Source organism: Lampris incognitus, chromosome 13 (assembly GCF_029633865.1).
Source record: "Lampris incognitus isolate fLamInc1 chromosome 13, fLamInc1.hap2, whole genome shotgun sequence".
NCBI classification, from domain to species: domain Eukaryota; kingdom Metazoa; phylum Chordata; class Actinopteri; order Lampriformes; family Lampridae; genus Lampris; species Lampris incognitus.
The window spans coordinates 39,475,108-39,491,881 of NC_079223.1; the positions used below are offsets into that span (position 1 = coordinate 39,475,108).

General features: G+C 41.8%; 1 protein-coding gene across 1 annotated transcript; it reads left to right on the forward strand.

Moving 5' to 3' along the window:
* The first annotated feature begins 813 nt into the window (after positions 1 to 813).
* On the forward strand, positions 814 to 16,557 carry fam204a (family with sequence similarity 204 member A). Its single transcript, XM_056291626.1, has 7 exons — positions 814 to 1,168; positions 1,798 to 1,882; positions 2,323 to 2,353; positions 2,585 to 2,687; positions 4,222 to 4,311; positions 15,689 to 15,798; positions 16,145 to 16,557. The coding sequence occupies exons 1-7, from the start codon at positions 932 to 934 to the stop codon at positions 16,194 to 16,196; spliced, it is 708 nt and encodes a 235-aa protein (XP_056147601.1). The 5' UTR covers positions 814 to 931; the 3' UTR covers positions 16,197 to 16,557.
* Positions 16,558 to 16,774: the final 217 nt, after the last annotated feature.

The window sequence follows — 16,774 nt, forward strand, 5'->3', positions numbered from 1 at the left end:
GTTTGTCTTACAGTGGGGTTTACACTGCTGTTTTCAACTAAAGTTGAAACCAAGTCAGAAAGGATGCTTTCTACTTTTAACACACACACACACACACACACACACACACACACACACACACACACACACACACACACACACACACACACGCATTAAATACATATGTGTTATAACTATCATCACTCTACATTCACAGGGCACAATATATAAATTATAATTTATGCAGATTATTGGCCTTGCAATGTGAAGCCAAAAAAGAAAGACTAATGTGAGTTGGTGTGAAAGAGCAATTTAAGGGGAGATGTCCTTTTGCCAATGCCAGGGGCTATACAAGATTTGCATGCTAATCATTCTAATAATAATGTAACGCCCGGAGCAGGTTGAATAAATTGTGAAACCACCGGTCGCAAAAGAACTCTAATCTTCCTGAGAACATGTCACAAATATGCCTTAACGTTTTAGATGTTTGTGTTTATTTGGACACGTCGGTTATCTTGACCCGTTGCCCTTATTATCAACTCAGCTGTGACGCTCAGACACAACATTACGCTTTTAGTTTAATGACCTCGTAATATTTGTCACCAGTGTCAGTCCTCTGCTGAGCTCAGCGGCGAGCCTGCACACGCATGCGCGTTGCTGTTGAAGGAACAAAACAGTTTGCCCGGAGCATTGCAGCCAATGGGAGCTTTCGTGTGATGCAAAACCTACGCCACAGATGTAAAAACATATTTCATTGGTTTATACCGGAAACAGGCAGGCTTATTAACCAATGAACGCTTTCCACATTCGGACGCGAAGCCGTGCACCCGGAAATGTGGTTGACTTCAGCGGTCTCTGCAATGTGCGTGTGTTTGTTTTCATTTTGCACTTGAGTCATTCGACTTACAAATAACTCGTTTCCCTCGTTGGGCGTCGCTATCAGCGGCTTAGCATGTACAGCGGACTCCTGCCCCAGGGTTTAACGGAAGCTGACCTCAGCTCAGATGACGACGACAGTGTTCAGACACAGGAGAGAGGAGGCACATCTAAACGTTATCCCGAAAATGTGAACGATGTGAGGCAAACTAGTGTGTCAGTAGAGGACGTGGGTACGTCTTGCACGCTCTCTGATCCAGAAAGTCCGTCCCCGAAACGCGGTTTACCTGGGATATCGCATGACACATGGCAAGTATGTTGTGTGCCGCGCAGTAAGCTGTGTTTACGTTCATTCACTTGGTTGTTAACCGATATAGCTACCACTATTTGCCACTATTCCATAATAAGAGTCAGATTCAAAAGAAACCACGAGGTGTCCATATTTGAAAAAAGTACTTTTTTTGTTGAAACATAAATGACAGTAGTGTAGAGCCTCGTTTGGACCCATCCTGCACTGCATCATGTCGTAAATTAGTAAGTACGCGCAACAGTAACTATTAGGGCCAGAACTGTAACGCGAACTTTCACTTGGATGTGTGCGCGCGTTCTTATAGCCATTTGTAGACCTTTCCGGTATCAACACTAACCTTGTCGGGAACAGTAGTCCTCATGGGGACCAAAGCCCGGTCCTAGTGAGGCAAAACGTCATTTCTGACGCCCTGATTAAGGTTAGGGGTAAGGTGTGAATGAGGTTAGGGTAAAGCATGAATTGGTTATGGTTTAAGGTTAGGGTTGGGCTGTCCACAATGAATGGAAGTCAGTGCAATGTCCTAATAAGGTTAGCTGCCTAACTTTGTGTGTGTGTGTGTGTGTGTGTGTGTGTGTGTGTGTGTGTGTGTGTGTGTGTGTGTGTGTGTGTGTGTGTGTGTGTGTGTGTTGAAGAAATTCCAAAAGTTAAAGAAGAAGAAACACGAGGTTAAGATGATGAAGCCCCCCAGAAGGAGACACAGAAAAAAGCACAAGAAAGGTTGTGATGATGATGATGATAACATGATGAAAACTGCAAAACTTGAAATCATGTTTTCCACCGCTGTGTATACAAATGGGCCCTTATGTGTATTTGAGTGTCAAGGCTGATTTTGTCTTATCTTTTGTATAAGGATAGTTAAAACTGCCTTGTGGAAAAGTAGGAGGAAAAGTTAAATGTGATTGCCCTAACCACATTAGAACATGGGCCATCTTTTCACCGTAAAATAACATTTTCCATTGCTAGAGTATAAATATATCAGTGTGATTCCCCTAACCACATTAGGAACATAGGCCATCCTTTCACCGTAAAATAACATTTCCCATTGTTAAAGAGTATAAATATATCAGAAGACTTATACAAAGGATTTTTTCTCTTGGTAACAATTGCAGTGATAAATCCCACAAACATGTAACTGTTTACCATGGGTTGTTTAACAGGGGAAGAAGAACAAGAATCGACAGAGCAAAGGTAATGTTAAATGTTATCCATATAATCACCAGGAAACTAGTTTAACTGTAGAAAACCTGGCTGAAATTGTGCAGTGGCTGTGTAGATTTTTTCTTCTTCTGCTGCATACCTAGTGTTCATGCCTGTTTAACTGCGCTAATGTTAAGTGTTTATTTGTTGTCCTAAAAAGACATTTTAAACCCGCAGGAACATTGTGGTAAATATTATCACCCATTCTCTCTCCCTCGACAGAGAACATCAAGTTGAGCATGAAAAGCATTGGAATGGGCTTAAGCAGTATTTCGGTGTAAACGACAGATTTCAGCCTCCTGGCTGTGGTAAACCCCCTCCCAAGGTAACGATGATTCCTGCCTTTACACGTGTCTGCTCAGAGTGTAATAACATCTTTATGGTGGTTAAAACTTTCTTTTGTGTTTCCTTGTCAATGCGTTCTCTCTGTTATATGACATCTGGATCATAAAAATCCCCGAGGTAGTCTGAATGTGGTGTTCAAAAGAATGAGAAGGATTATTTTAGGTAACATTTTATGATAAGATTAGGATAATTCATCTTTCCTGTATAGCTGTGATTAAAGTAAAATGTAGATTCTTTTTTCTTTTTTTTTTAATAAGCTTTAGAAAGAAAAGAGAAACACAACTTCTCTTGACAGATTAAGGAAAAGAGGTTGCAAAATCTGCTTTAAGTGAATTGAGGGCATGTACATTAATGGTACAGTAATATGTAGTCAGTTACCATTTATCTTGGCAGAAGACAATTAGTTCTTGAAATACATTTCAATAAAGACTTTCTCTTATTTGAATATATTTTTTGCAATTAAAGATGAATGCACATTTTATGCAGTGACATGCAAATTGCCTATCAAGCAAAGTGTTTGCAAATTTGATGAACTATATAGCTGACCTTATGAATGGGGGAATGTTCTCAATTCAATTGAAAATCCTTTTAATGGTTATTTGGAGTTTTTGAGCTCAGTTTATCTCAAGGCACCATTAAATTGAGTTTTTTTTTTGTTGCTGATTTTGGCCTCATTTCCAAAAGGGCAACTTTGAAAGGATAAAGAAATGATTAACAAGCTAAACGAAACAGTACTTGTCATGTCAACATAATGAGGAAAGGGTCTTCATCCCTCAAATGCAGCCTCTTGTAATTAATATGTAACGCTCAAATACTTAGTTATTTTTTATGCACATTCATTTGAGATAATAATTGTCTGTCAATATGACTTCTGATCAATGCGCAGTTTAATGTACATTCTGTAGTGCTGTTAAATACAGTAAATAAAGCACATTCAGCAAAATCAAAACAAAAGAATTGCAGTTTGGAAAAACTACAAGTGCATGAATTGGCCAGCATTTTCCAGCTTGATAATAACAGTCCTGTTGTTTTTGTTTTGTCTTGTTTTGTAATCAGTCCTTCGACAGAAAATGCACATTAATAATGACATTATTATAGCCCCGTTACCTCTCTGATTTGTCCCCTAGTGTGTTACATTCGGTTTTGATGGCTAACGCGTGATACTGGGGCTGAAGGAATGTGGCGCTCTGCCGTCACAGATAGCAACGCAGAACTGCCTTGCCATCACATACCAGGGGCATCTTTGCACCCCCCTGAGCTTAGGCCTGTAATGGAAATGTGTAATTAAAGGGTCACATTTATGTTTGGTAATCTCCTGTAGCATTTCTAAGATTTCCCTACTAATATCCAATCAAAAAGGTTTTCATTTGTGAAGGGAAATCTACATATTTGTAGTAATGGCAATCATATTAAAAAGAAGGCCCTGGGGACTTTTGAAGTTGCTCTTTGATTTTTTTTCTTCTTCTCTCCAACCGTAAAAAAAAAAAATCTCATTTTTTTTTCCTCCTCTGCAGTCCGGCCTAGAAAAGAGCATAGAGAGTGCCATAGCTGAAGGGGACATTGAAAAGGCGGAGGAGATGAGCGACAGACTCGCCACTCGAGAGGTACGTTGGGGCTGATAAGAGATCTTTGGGGTGCTCCCGCTGTGACAAATCAGGCTAATGGATCCGTGGCCATTTCTCCAGCAAAGACATAGAGGAACAAAAACACACACAGACACCCACCATTGAGTCCTGCAGCCCTTTTTCATTGAGTTAATGGAAAGCCCTCCCCTTAGTTTTGAAGTGCTGCAACGTCTAAAGGACTTTTGGCTCTGCTTTTTAATGAAGAGTACATTGCTTTCAAGCCAACTGTTAAATCATTCTCCAGGTAAGAGTTTTGTACCCTTTGAAGTGAACATGTCCTGAAATACAGTGCCTGAAGTTTTGTAACTAACCGCCTTGGCAGGCATCAAGGATCAAGTGGTTTGAAAGTAATTTAACAGAAATGTAGCCCACACACGCACACACATACACACATTGTTGTGGTTAAAAAGGCATACAGCTGTAGTGGTATTTCTGCTGCGGAGGGATTGCCATCAGTATAGTATCAAAGTTACCCCTTTATTTGTTTGTGATTGCTGGTGTTCTGTTTCGTAATGCTGCTCCAGCAACCGTAAAAATGCCGTGTTCATATTTGCCTGCAATAGAATATAATCATAATAGTACTGTAGGTTTAGAGCTGCGTAACTTTCCCGATGTGGTAGATCCTTAACATCATCAATGTCAGACTTCTGGACTTGAAAGAAAATATAGTCCTGCTGGGATTCCTTTGTCGTTGCCTGTTATTTGCAAAAGGAAAACATTAAACAACTCCCTCATCTATCCGGAGCACTTCAGAATGCACATGTGCCCAGTTCATGTTTTTCTTTTTTTCTTATGTTTCATATTTTGGGTAAAACCTGAGCCAGCAAAAACAGATAATCTTTTGCTCATCTTGATAGAAAAGTCAAAACTTTTTTGACCTAAATCATTGTAATGTGAAACATTACATTCTCCAGGACAGGTAAATAGAATAAACGGCAATATATAACACTGTACAAATAAGCAAAGTAAACAGATATTACAAAACTGCATAAATGGATAGTCATAAATTAACAGGCTATCCAAAGTATTGCATCACATACAATGTGTACAATACAATGTGTAATGCACATTGGCGTGCACGATCAAGACTCCTGTATGGTTTCTTGATCCTAACTGCGAACAAAGTGGTCAAATGTGGGAAGTTAGATGAAAGTGCATTTAGGTGGCGGGAAGAATTGCACCTGTACTGCAGTTTCAGAAAGCCTCTTAGAGCGCAAGTGGATTGGGCTAGCTGAGCTTAGCGGGGGTGCTTCCTTCTCTGTCACCTGTCTAGCATCTTGCCAGGAACATGATGGAGTTGACAGCAGTCTGGCAGCCACAGCTCATTGTTTAACAGTTTCAACTTAATTTCACAAGAGGTGTGCAACGGCTAGTTTCAAATCCTCAAACCCCCGGTCTGTCAGAGCCTCAAGTCATTTATTTGGAATACATGCAAAAAGGCCACGCGAGGTAAATTGGTCTTGTGAATTTATTTTTTACAACCCGCCAACCAAACTGTAGGGGATTTGCAGGAAATTGGGTGTAATATTGGATCAGATTTGGGCATCATTATCGTTTATTTGAAACGAAGCAGGTAGTAATGAGCTTGTGCGTTAGATAGCATTTGGGAAACCGGGTGTTCGGTTGCAGCAGCACTCCCATCCACTGTTTGACAGCAGCACTGTGACAAACATTTAGAGGATCAATAATCCCGCTGTGGCCAGAATCAATTTCAAGGTTTTAATTGAGTGCCTCATTTGGTATGGAGCGACTCAGATGTTTAATTTGTTTATGGTCATAAGACCCAAGCCAGGATTGTGTCAGGCTTTTCACCGGAAGAATGGGAACAGGTTTCTTAGCGAAAACGTGAAAGCATTGCGACAGCTGTGAAAAACCGAAGAGGCCTATTTGTCCCTTTAGGCATTGTTTGTAAAGAAACCCCCGGTACACACCGGATGACGGTGTTTCAGTGTATTTCCACCCTCAATCTGACTGTTTCTTATTTATCTCCTCGCACAAAGACAAATGGAGGAAGATGGAAAGCTCGCCATCATAATCCCCCTTTATTTTCTAATACAGTACAAAACTGTTTGTTCCCTCTGTTCTAGCGCTCGCAAATCAATAAATGATTTCCATTGAACTAGTTTCTTCTTTTAATCTGAACCTTAAAACAATACGGTAAATCCCTCTTTGAAAACTCCCAACAAATTCATATATATTCCCTTTCATCTGCCTCAAGTTCTGGGACACGTTGCTTTGATATAACAGGTTGCTTTGAGATTTTCTTCTCATTACAGTTTTTTGAATATTTCCCCAGGCTGGAATTCTTTGTTGTAGATGAATTAAAAAAAAAAAGAAAAGAAGAAGAAGCTGTGCTCCATTTTTGAGTGATGGTATTAAGGCCCCCCCAAAAGATGGTGCGCAGTAATCACATCCTGTTTTAGGTTACAAAATATTGTTAATGTCTACCTCGCTGAGACGGAGCTTCCTAATGGCTCCTTTCAAATCCCGTCTTTCTGCTCGGGAAACGGTTCTGGATAGGTTTCGTTTTCTCACCAACACGCGTGGGGTTTTTCGATCGTTGGCGGCACCGTCGAGTTATATTTTGTTGTTTCTGAAAAGCTTTAGAAGTCAACTAATATTGTAAAAGCCTCTGGCCCCTCAAGTACTTCTATTAGCTCAGTAGATTAAATGGTGCAAGTCCTCAAATTAAGACTGGGTCTCCGTCCTTTGATTATTGCACATTATTTTACACCGCTGTAAGTTGCATATGGACTAATTAATTTCAGTAATTAGCGTAGCATTTAATGGTTGCTATATATAACCGGCTCGCTCCCTGTCAGGAGACTCGATAGCATCCAGCAGCTCATATTTGTGAAATTGATTTCCCATGCATTCCTGGGGTTTGAGCCAATGAAAGCTCGGGGAAGTTTCGAACTGATACCCATCGGTACTGCAGGGTACAACGCTGGCCAAGGGTAGCACAACATACAGAGGGACACATACTGCAGTGGCATCGGTAATGAAATTACTGCTTCACATACAGCAAACATTTGCCAACTTATAGGCTAAAACATAATGTGACACTACGCTAATAACCTCTCTATGGGCCCCTTAATAGGAAGCTTGCAACGGTGTGCCCATTTAACAACGCAAGCTAAATAAATAAAATGGATATAAATGCAACAAAATCACATTTTAAAAAGCTGCTTTGGCTGCATCGTGTAACACCTACCTACCCACCGCCTCTATCATGTTAGCTTTCCATTTTACAGCCACCTTAAAACAAATAATCATTCCAGCAGCTCCATTATTTGTCCTTATAAAACTGAATAACTGAGCTGCGATGAAATAGTCAGGAGCTGTATTTTATATAGAGCAAGTGGGTATAATACGAGACAAAAGACTGTCACACCGTGTTACAGCTTACAATTTCCCCTTAGCACTCATCACAGCTATTAGCGTAGCATTACCACTTCAAAACAGAAACTCTTTAGGCTGTCACAATAGAGGGTGTCATGTCCATTTCATGACTTCTAGGAGCTGAAGAATGCCGAAGTGTTGGAAGGAGCATTTGCATGGCTCCAAGCCTCTCCCGAACCAATGCAAAAGAAGTACGCCTGCGACTCTCAGATATTGCACATGGGCATCAAGAAGTGGGTGTTCTCAATTTCTAATCTCTGTGGTAGATGGTGTTCATAACAAAGGGAGGCACGGCGTGTGCAACATATTTGGGTGCGGGCTTTGAGTTGTGTCAAGTTGGCCATGCGTCCATCGCTGCTCCGAGGGCTGACATGTCGTGCATGTTCATGCATTGGTCCCACTTGATTGATGGTTTTCTCCATGACTTGGTTTTCTATGCTGTCGATGGGAAAACAGAACCAGGAAGTCCTGTTTTTTAAGTCCTCGTTTTTCTATTTCGTAATTGTTTTCATCATCCTACCCCACTGCAGCTGTGGATTTCCAGTTCCTGTGCTTTGTTTCTTTAGCTGGAAGAAGTTGAGCGGCTCTGAAGAGGTCGTCAGACACCATACACAATTTGCGTCGAGCTGGCCACTCCGCATAGGTAACGTAGCCGCAGATTGACAAACTGCAACCCTTCCTGCTGTCTTAAACACTTTGTGTCACCCTCCTGAAGAGCTCTCCATTATGAAGTCAGCGTTGGACACTGTCTCCCTGTGGTCCGGGTCTACTTTGGTTGAGGAACAAGGATAACAGTTGATCACGTCAAAAACGAGCAGGGCTCCCGTTCTCGTCACATTCAAACAGGCCCATCCAGCACTACCATGCTGTGTTCACACACACTTCAGTCACTGGAAACTCACAAATATAATGGCACACATAAGTAGTCATATCCATGAATTCTGCTCCCCTCATCTATCTATTTAAGTGGAGTTGGCAGCCGAAATCAACAACTAACCGAAGTTTTCACCTGTACGTGGCCGCTCAGTCTGTTGTGCAGACATGGCTAGTGTTGCCAGTATTTTGTGCACTCAGTGTTATTTGTCTGTCTTTTTTTTAACTACTTTATTAATCCATCCATCCATCCATTAACCGAGCCGCTCATCCGAATTCGGGTCGCAAGATGCTGGAGCCTATGCCAGCAGTCACTGGGCGGCAGGCAGGGAGACACCCTGGACAGGCCACCAGACCATCACAGGGCCGACGCATTCACACCTAGGGACAATTTAGTACGGCCGATTCACCTGACCTACATGTCTTTGGACTGTGGGAGGAAACAGAGCACCCGGAGAAAACCCACCGCACACACGGGGAGAACATGCAAACTCCACACAGACGATGACCCGGGATGACCCCCAAGGTTGGACAACCCCGAGGTTCAAACCCACGACCTTCTTGTTGTGAGGCGACGGCGCTAACCACGGCGCCACCGTACCACCAGTTTGGCTTGGTTTGAACATTATGAGGGATCTTCTATCTCAGATTTCAACAGGGCAACCCCTCCCCCTAGAAATAAAGCTACCATGTCCTTGAAATATACCCTTCGGAAAGCCTCGCTGAAACAAAAGTGGCACAACAGACTTTTTTTTTTTGAGACGACATGGTGGGTTAGTCGGGGACAAAGAGCTGAACTAAGACTGTTTCATGTTATTTATGTTACTTAGCTCCTTCTTATTCTTGCCACCTTTGCTTGTCATGCCCGTGTTTGTAATCAAATATTAATGAGAAGAGCTTTTGTGGGAAGTGTGCCTTATCAGATGTGGACTTGCTCCGCCCCACACGGGCGTACGAGGCTGGCTCCCCCAGGCCACCGCAGAAGAGTTTAGGGAAACTCTCCTCTTTGTTCGTTTTTCCTTCAGCATAAGCAATTTATCACTAAATGAACTTTTATTGTATCTTCGGATGCCTCACATTAAATGTTCGCCCATTAATTTTGAAATGGGTTCTAAGCTTTTATCAACTGCCTGGGAATCTCATTTGGATTATTGTATTTCATTAATTACTCGATAGACAAAGCATACTTTTCAATGTAGATTTGTGTGCTGTTTAATTAATTAGCATGTTTTCCCTTTTAATTAAAGCATTTTTTTTAAATTAAAGCCCACAGCAAAACACATATATAATTTGTTTGTAATTAGGCCTTAATTGGTGGTAGTGGAAGCTTAGCACCCTCGGTTTCTTTTTTCATGATTGCCATTTTATTGCCAGTCAGTCATTAATTAAACTGTTTTTTTCTAATTAGCTTATAAAACTGTTGATGGCATATTATTGTAAGTGTGAGTTCAAAGCTTGCTAATAAGCCTAGCCTACTCAGAAGAGGCAAGATAATGGAATATGCACAAAGCAGGCAAACTTTTAGAGGGTTTTCATTTTTTCTTCACCCCCCCACGTCCCTAAAGATGACATGGCGTGTGTATCTGGCATCAGATTATTAGCACAGAAAAGAGAGACATGCATTATACCACCGGCTGATCTACTGCGCCTTCCTTCCCTGGAGTGGCTGTCTTTTTAGCACACCATGTAATGCTGTTTGTCAAAGTGGTGGTGAGATTACATAAACCGCCTATCCGGCCGCTCCCGTGGAAGACTGATCACCTAAGTCAGTGAACAGCGTGAGAAACGGTAGACCGCGTGACACGGATTTGGGAATAACGGTTGCGTGGGGAAGTAATGGGGTACTTTCCTTGGTCATTTTCGTGCACGCTGCACGTCGTTTGGCGGTTGCCGTTTGCAGAATTCTGTACCGAGACTGGATGTTTCAAGCAGTCCCATAAACACATTATTTCAAACGAACAAAATATTGCTTATGTCATCAGGGAGCTGTGTGGGGACACTAAAGTGCTATGAAACTGTCTGAAGAAAAATATCCACGATGTGGTTACTTTAGTAACATTTGAGGCACGGGTAGCCCCGTGGTTAGCACCGTCACCTCACAGCAAGAAGGTCCTGGGTTCGAACCCCAGGGTTGACCAACGTTGGGGGTCATCCCAGGTCGTCCTCTGTGTGGAGTTTGCATGTTCTCCCCGTGTCTGCAGTGGGTTTTCTCCGGGTGCCCCGGTTTCCCCCACTATCAAAAAGACATGCATGTTAGGGTTTATACTCCTGCCTGTGCCCCTGAGCAAGGCAGTGGAACGAAGAACTGGAGTTGGTCCCCGGGTGCTGCATGGCAGCTGCCCACTGCTCCTAGCTACACAGCTAGGATGGGTTAAATGCAGGGAAAGAATTGCCCCACGGGGATTAATAAAAAGTAGTAGTAGTGGTAGTAAAGGTCACAAACGGCAGTGTGGCGGATCGATGCCTCACGCTTTTGTTTGATCGGATCTAAAACTCGTCTTGATCAGTTTGACAGATTCGCCCCAAGTCCTTGTTTATGTGATATGTCATGCAGCTGCAGGAGTTGGATCCCCCAAATGACCACTTCTCTTGCGGGAGGACGCAAGAGAAGTTGGTTGAACTCGATCTCGAGCCCTCCGGTGTTGTTTCTAAGGTGCCGCGTCTCATCGGGAAACTCTTCTTTGACTTTGCCCCAACACCTCGATTCTTAGAAATTACACTGAAATAACATGTGAGCTGCCTAATCTGATATTCATTCCTTTCTTATGTGGCCCTGCTTTCCAAAGTTTACTAAGGCCACATTATTTAGGCATTAAGGTAGTGTGATAAGGGAATTAGGCCGGTCATTAATCGTTTACACGTCAAATGCAGTGGAGCAGCTCGGGGAGGTGATTTAGCGAGGCAAAGCCATATAGCCCTTGTTAATCCACCTCTCACACGTTTTAATTGGAAGAGGCTTCCCTGGATAGGAAATTTATGAATGGGTTTAAGGCAATTTCTTCCTTAAAGCCATCATTTATTTCATATTGTTAACAGGAGCTTTAACAATTTAGCCACATGGAGACATATTTTCCTCCCGTTTCATCCAACTATTGTGCTTGTGTAGAATTACTGTTGTTTAAATGTATTTATTTTTTGCGTTCACCACGAAAGAATTGCCGCTTGCACGGTTTTGGCCCATCTGGGATGCTTAGTTATTTCTCAACCACCCTAAGAAATTATATATAACAGCACAGAACAGATATGCGGATGAATTCTTGTTGCAGGTGTTATTATAGTTTTGGTTTTTTTGCATGGCGTCCTCAGTAACCATGCTGAAGTGTTGCCGTAAGTGTTTGGCTTTTGTACTGAATCGCCATGTGACGGTCCAAACGAGTGAAAAAGAGAAAAGGGTCCCATTGACCCACCTCTCCTAGTGGCATTAAACTGCAGCCGCTGCAGTGCCAGCATTGTGTGCTACGTGTTTTCTGCCTTAATGTCTTGCAAAGGTCACATAATAATCCTTTGAATAAATGTTGTTCAACAAAGCAATGCTCGGCACAGACTTGAGAGAAAATAATGGCTAGAAAAAGAAACGTCCGTGATGGACTGTTAATTGTATCTTAACATGGATGTAATGGAGGAATGGCCTTTGGACCTTACGAGTGCTATAGACAAAGAATGCAGGAGCTTTTGTGTCTGTCTTTTTTTTTTTTTTCCTCCCCGGCTCTCTATTTTCATTCTTGCTGCATATTCTCTTTTTTTTCTTCTTTTTTTTGCGTGGCTTGTGATGTGAAAGGATTTGGCACTAAGATGCACGCGAGGGGAGGAGGAAAAAAAGAAAAAAAATCCTGAAAAGTGGATCAAAAAAAAGTAAATGAAAAATAATGTCATATTACTGAAAATATGAGAGGCTAATTTGTGCCGACTTTTTGCTAATTTTGTTCTCGCCACAGAAAGAGGAGCCGTCACCTGCTCGGCGCCGCAGCGCTGACAGTGCCAGTGATCCATGAAATAAGCTGCCGCTGGCTTTGTTCAGATAAGAATGAACAAATCTGCACAATGTACTGCTCTCCGAATCTCATTTTCATACTTGCATGCAGGCTAAAAGAAATAAGCTGTTTGCAGGCTTGATTAATCAGACATTTGGGGGGCTTTTTTTGTCGCTTTGATCTGTTCCGTCTCCTAGGTAACTTGGTTGACATTAATGTTGAGCCCCAGTAAAGACAATCAGGGATTTTAGACTAAACTGATAAAAAAAAAAAATGTAAAAAAAATTAAGACCTTTAATGCTTCAAATATAGTAACGGCGGCTCTACTCCGGATTTAAAAGAGGGGGGGAGGGGGAACGGGGTGCACGCAAGTGGGTTTTAATTTTTTGGTTTTGGAATGTTTGGGGAAGGCGTGTTTTCAAGACCTTTTGCATTTCAAATGCTCCCCACAGGAGAGCAGGTTTATGTGGGTAATCCTGCAGGGGGAAAAAAATAAATAAATAGCACAAATCTCTGTCCACAAATCTCGACAAGCCACCCCATTAAGCATCACGCGGGTTTCATTTGATTTACTCAGAATGGAGCGTCATAACCGACGACTTTTATTTCCGGCAAATATAGACGGCTGCGGCTTTCCTGAGCTTTGTCAACAATTTAATAAACCTCCGATTTATGATCTCAGCATGCATCGGAGCCACTCAAAAGCAGTTAACACATCCGCCACTTGAGCGGGGTGCCGGGAAAGCCCCGGTGAGCGGTTATCTGCTCGCCAAATCACACCGGCAAACACAAGAGCATCGCCTATTAGAACGTCCCCTTTAACCAGCGTTCGACTAGAAAACGTGATTTGTGGACCCAAGAATCTATAAAATGGCGAGGAATTAGAAAACTGTCATAGTATGTATGCTTCAGGTTATGCAGACACTTTCACAAATCTTCCAAGTGACTATAGATGAATGCCTTGAGGGCCCAGCCAGAACCCAATACTTGCAGCCAGCTGAAGCCCTTATCTTAAATCCAAGCAAAGTACCATTAATCTTTTTGAAAGACCTTTATGGCTTTTAATGTATCCCAAATTAGAACATTTTACACCCTTGGTTCCTGAAATATGGTGATAAAAAGCCTTTAGAGTTTAATTTTTCCTGCCTGCTCGCTCTGACCTGCTTAATCCTAGCATGCATTAGAAGATATTTTAGTTTCAGTCTTTCTAATAAAGTTTATCCCACTTAATTATAATTGAAACATTTTTTCCCCTAGCAGGTCTTTTTTTTTCTTCTTTTTTTTTCAAGTGGCGCAATGGTGGCACATTTCTTCATTACCTTAAGACTTGCTTCCCCTTGATTGTACTCTGAATATTACAGAGAATTACCCAAAGGTTTGGTGAAATTGTTCTAAGTTGTTTATCAAACTTTGCCTTTGGTTGAATAATAAACCTATCTCAGGAGTGACAGGGGAGGCAGGATTTTTCCCTTTGTTTCCTGTGCTTCTGTGTGACTGGGGTTATTGGGATTATTCTGCTCCACAATACACACATGTCTTTCCTGGGATTTGAATGTTTGCCTCTTGCAGTCACGGTCATTCTCTTCACTTCTGATTTCAGGGACTGCCTGCAGGATTGCAAATGGAAAGTCTCTTTTACGCCACTGATGAGTGAAAAATGCCTTTGCAGTGTTTTGGAGTTGGAAGTAAAGGCAGAAATGCTGAACACCATTTCTTATTTTACTCATTTTTAGTTTATTTACACATTAAACAATGGGAAAAATAATCAAAGAGAGACGTTGCTTTTTGCTTGGGAGATTATTCGGCGGGGGCTTAAAAATGCAGCCTTTCTTTGAAAAATACCTCAAACAAAAGGCAAAATAGATTATAAGCATTTTTATTGAAACAAAACTCCCATAATCTATTATCTTTTTGGCACTTTTTTTTTTTACCAAACCCCCACACACAAACATATTACATGCATTCATATTTGAACATGGCAATATTTTTAAGAGTTGTATTTGGGGGCATTTTAGCCATTTATTATTAGACAGGAAACACTGAGGAAGGGACATGCAGCAAAGGACCTTATGGCTGGGTTGAACCTAGGTCAGTGTGATCAGACCTGAGCCTGCATGGTACGGTCTGTACTGCCTGTACCACCAGTCTGCCCCAAAGTGAGCACTCTCTTCAGCACTCTTTCTTTCTATGGCGGTATATCCCAGAGAGTGCGTATCTTACCTCACACACAGGACAATTTTCTCTTTACCTGTCCTTTTTCTGCAACATTGGCCGGTTGTGTTAACACCCTCAGCCTTTTACCACTGCTCATGTGCAGCGGTCAGTTTCTACCAAGATGAAACCTTTCTACATATGCAGTTGACCTGTACCTTAATAGACAAACAGAAGAGGCTCCATAGTGAAATCTCACTTGCAACTGAATTTATTTTCACATGTAACTCCCTCAACTATCCTCAATACAACATTTCACACATGAAAAGTTTTTTCTAGGAAGTTTTCAAATCCTGTTCTTGATATAAATTCTGTGTATATACCTGTCATCCTTTCTTTGAGTGATATATATATAGAAAGAAATGTTCTGAACAAAAAGGTTGCATTTAACATCTGTTCCTCTTCCACAGGAAGTGATGTCATTGTGCAGTATCTTACCTTCAGTGAAAAAAATCACAGTGCAGTTTATAGGATAATTGAGTATGGCGGCTGATGAGATGATGAATATAGAAAGGGATGTAGCAACAGGAAAAAGAGGCATGGTAGCTCAGTGAGCCCAGTGCCACTTCACTATAGTTTTTCTTTGGTTTTCTATGATTTACTCCCAATAAGCATCTTAAACACATTTTTCTGTTGTGTGTGTGTGTGATCAATCCTCATAACATTGTGATTCACGTTTGTTTTGAGTGATACAAGTGTTTAACAGTCGTACAACACGGTAACAATACGGGTGTTTCACCAACCCACACGCAGAAGAAGCCAGGCAGGTTGGAGGAGCGGAGCAGGGAGTGCTGGGCTGATGAGACGCCACACTGACACATCAGTTGGAACAGCTTTGCTTGCCAGAGAGACTGATTTACATTCTCTAATGGGCCTTGTCTCTGTCTCCCTCTCAATAGCTAGCCGTGAAAATTGCACACGCCGCTGATTGCCGTGACTTTGTGCAACGCAAACAGGAAGAGGAAGATTTGCAGGCAGCCCAAAAAAGGAAAAAGCAAATTGCTTGGGGGTATGATGTCTTTTTTGTCCTTGTGTTTGCCATAATATCTGCCATGTATAACACATCGCACACCGGGCACATTGTTAGCCATTTTATTTATCTCATGGAGCAGTTTGGGTGTAGCTGTTATTGAAAGCTGTGGTGTTGGTGGAGTGAGTGGTCACTGGTTTTGTGTCATCAGTTTTAAATTGCTGCAGTTGGATGTCGAGTTGACCGCTCCGCATTGCTTCATTCTGCCACTTAACAGCTCAAACTGAACAAAAAGAGAAATTTATGCCACAAAATGTTGATCTTTTATCTAATATACATGGTACTGCAACAGCACTTATTTTTCTACATTTTTTTTTTGTTTCAGGTTTGAAGCTAAGAAAAGATGGGAGACTAAAAGCAACATGGGCTACATGTGACACGTATCAAGGGAAAGGGGAGCGTCTGAGAATTTTGCATTTCTCTTTCTAAGTGAAATCGACAACCGCTGTGCGAGATAAGGGAGACTGTCTATATTTGTTATTTTATTTTATATGATTTAATCCCCGTTCATTTTTTTTTTTACTTTTCACACCAGCAGATTGTGAGGGGTAAAAGTGACATGATTAGCTGCAAAAAAAAAAAAAAAGCCCATCCGGAGAGTTGAAGGAAAAATTACGGAGGATTCAAATTAATTCCTCGGGCACCCGGTGGTGGCTGCATTGTGTGTTGTTTTTCATCACATTTCCGTGATTTAAGTGCTCTGTCCCTTTTTCCCTTCAAATTAAATCTGGTTTACATTACTGGATGATGCGTTTATTTATTGCTGTAAAGTGGGTTAATCACGCAAGGCGCTCTTTTCTTCTGCCGGGGAAGACAAAGGCGAGATTAGGGCCCTAATGCAATGTACAGGATAATGTGCGATAAGATTTGTGAACACAAAACAAAACTGGGGCTGCCGTCGACCATTGTGAGCGGTCTCCGACGAGAGTTTACAAATGAACGCGGAGCACGTGAC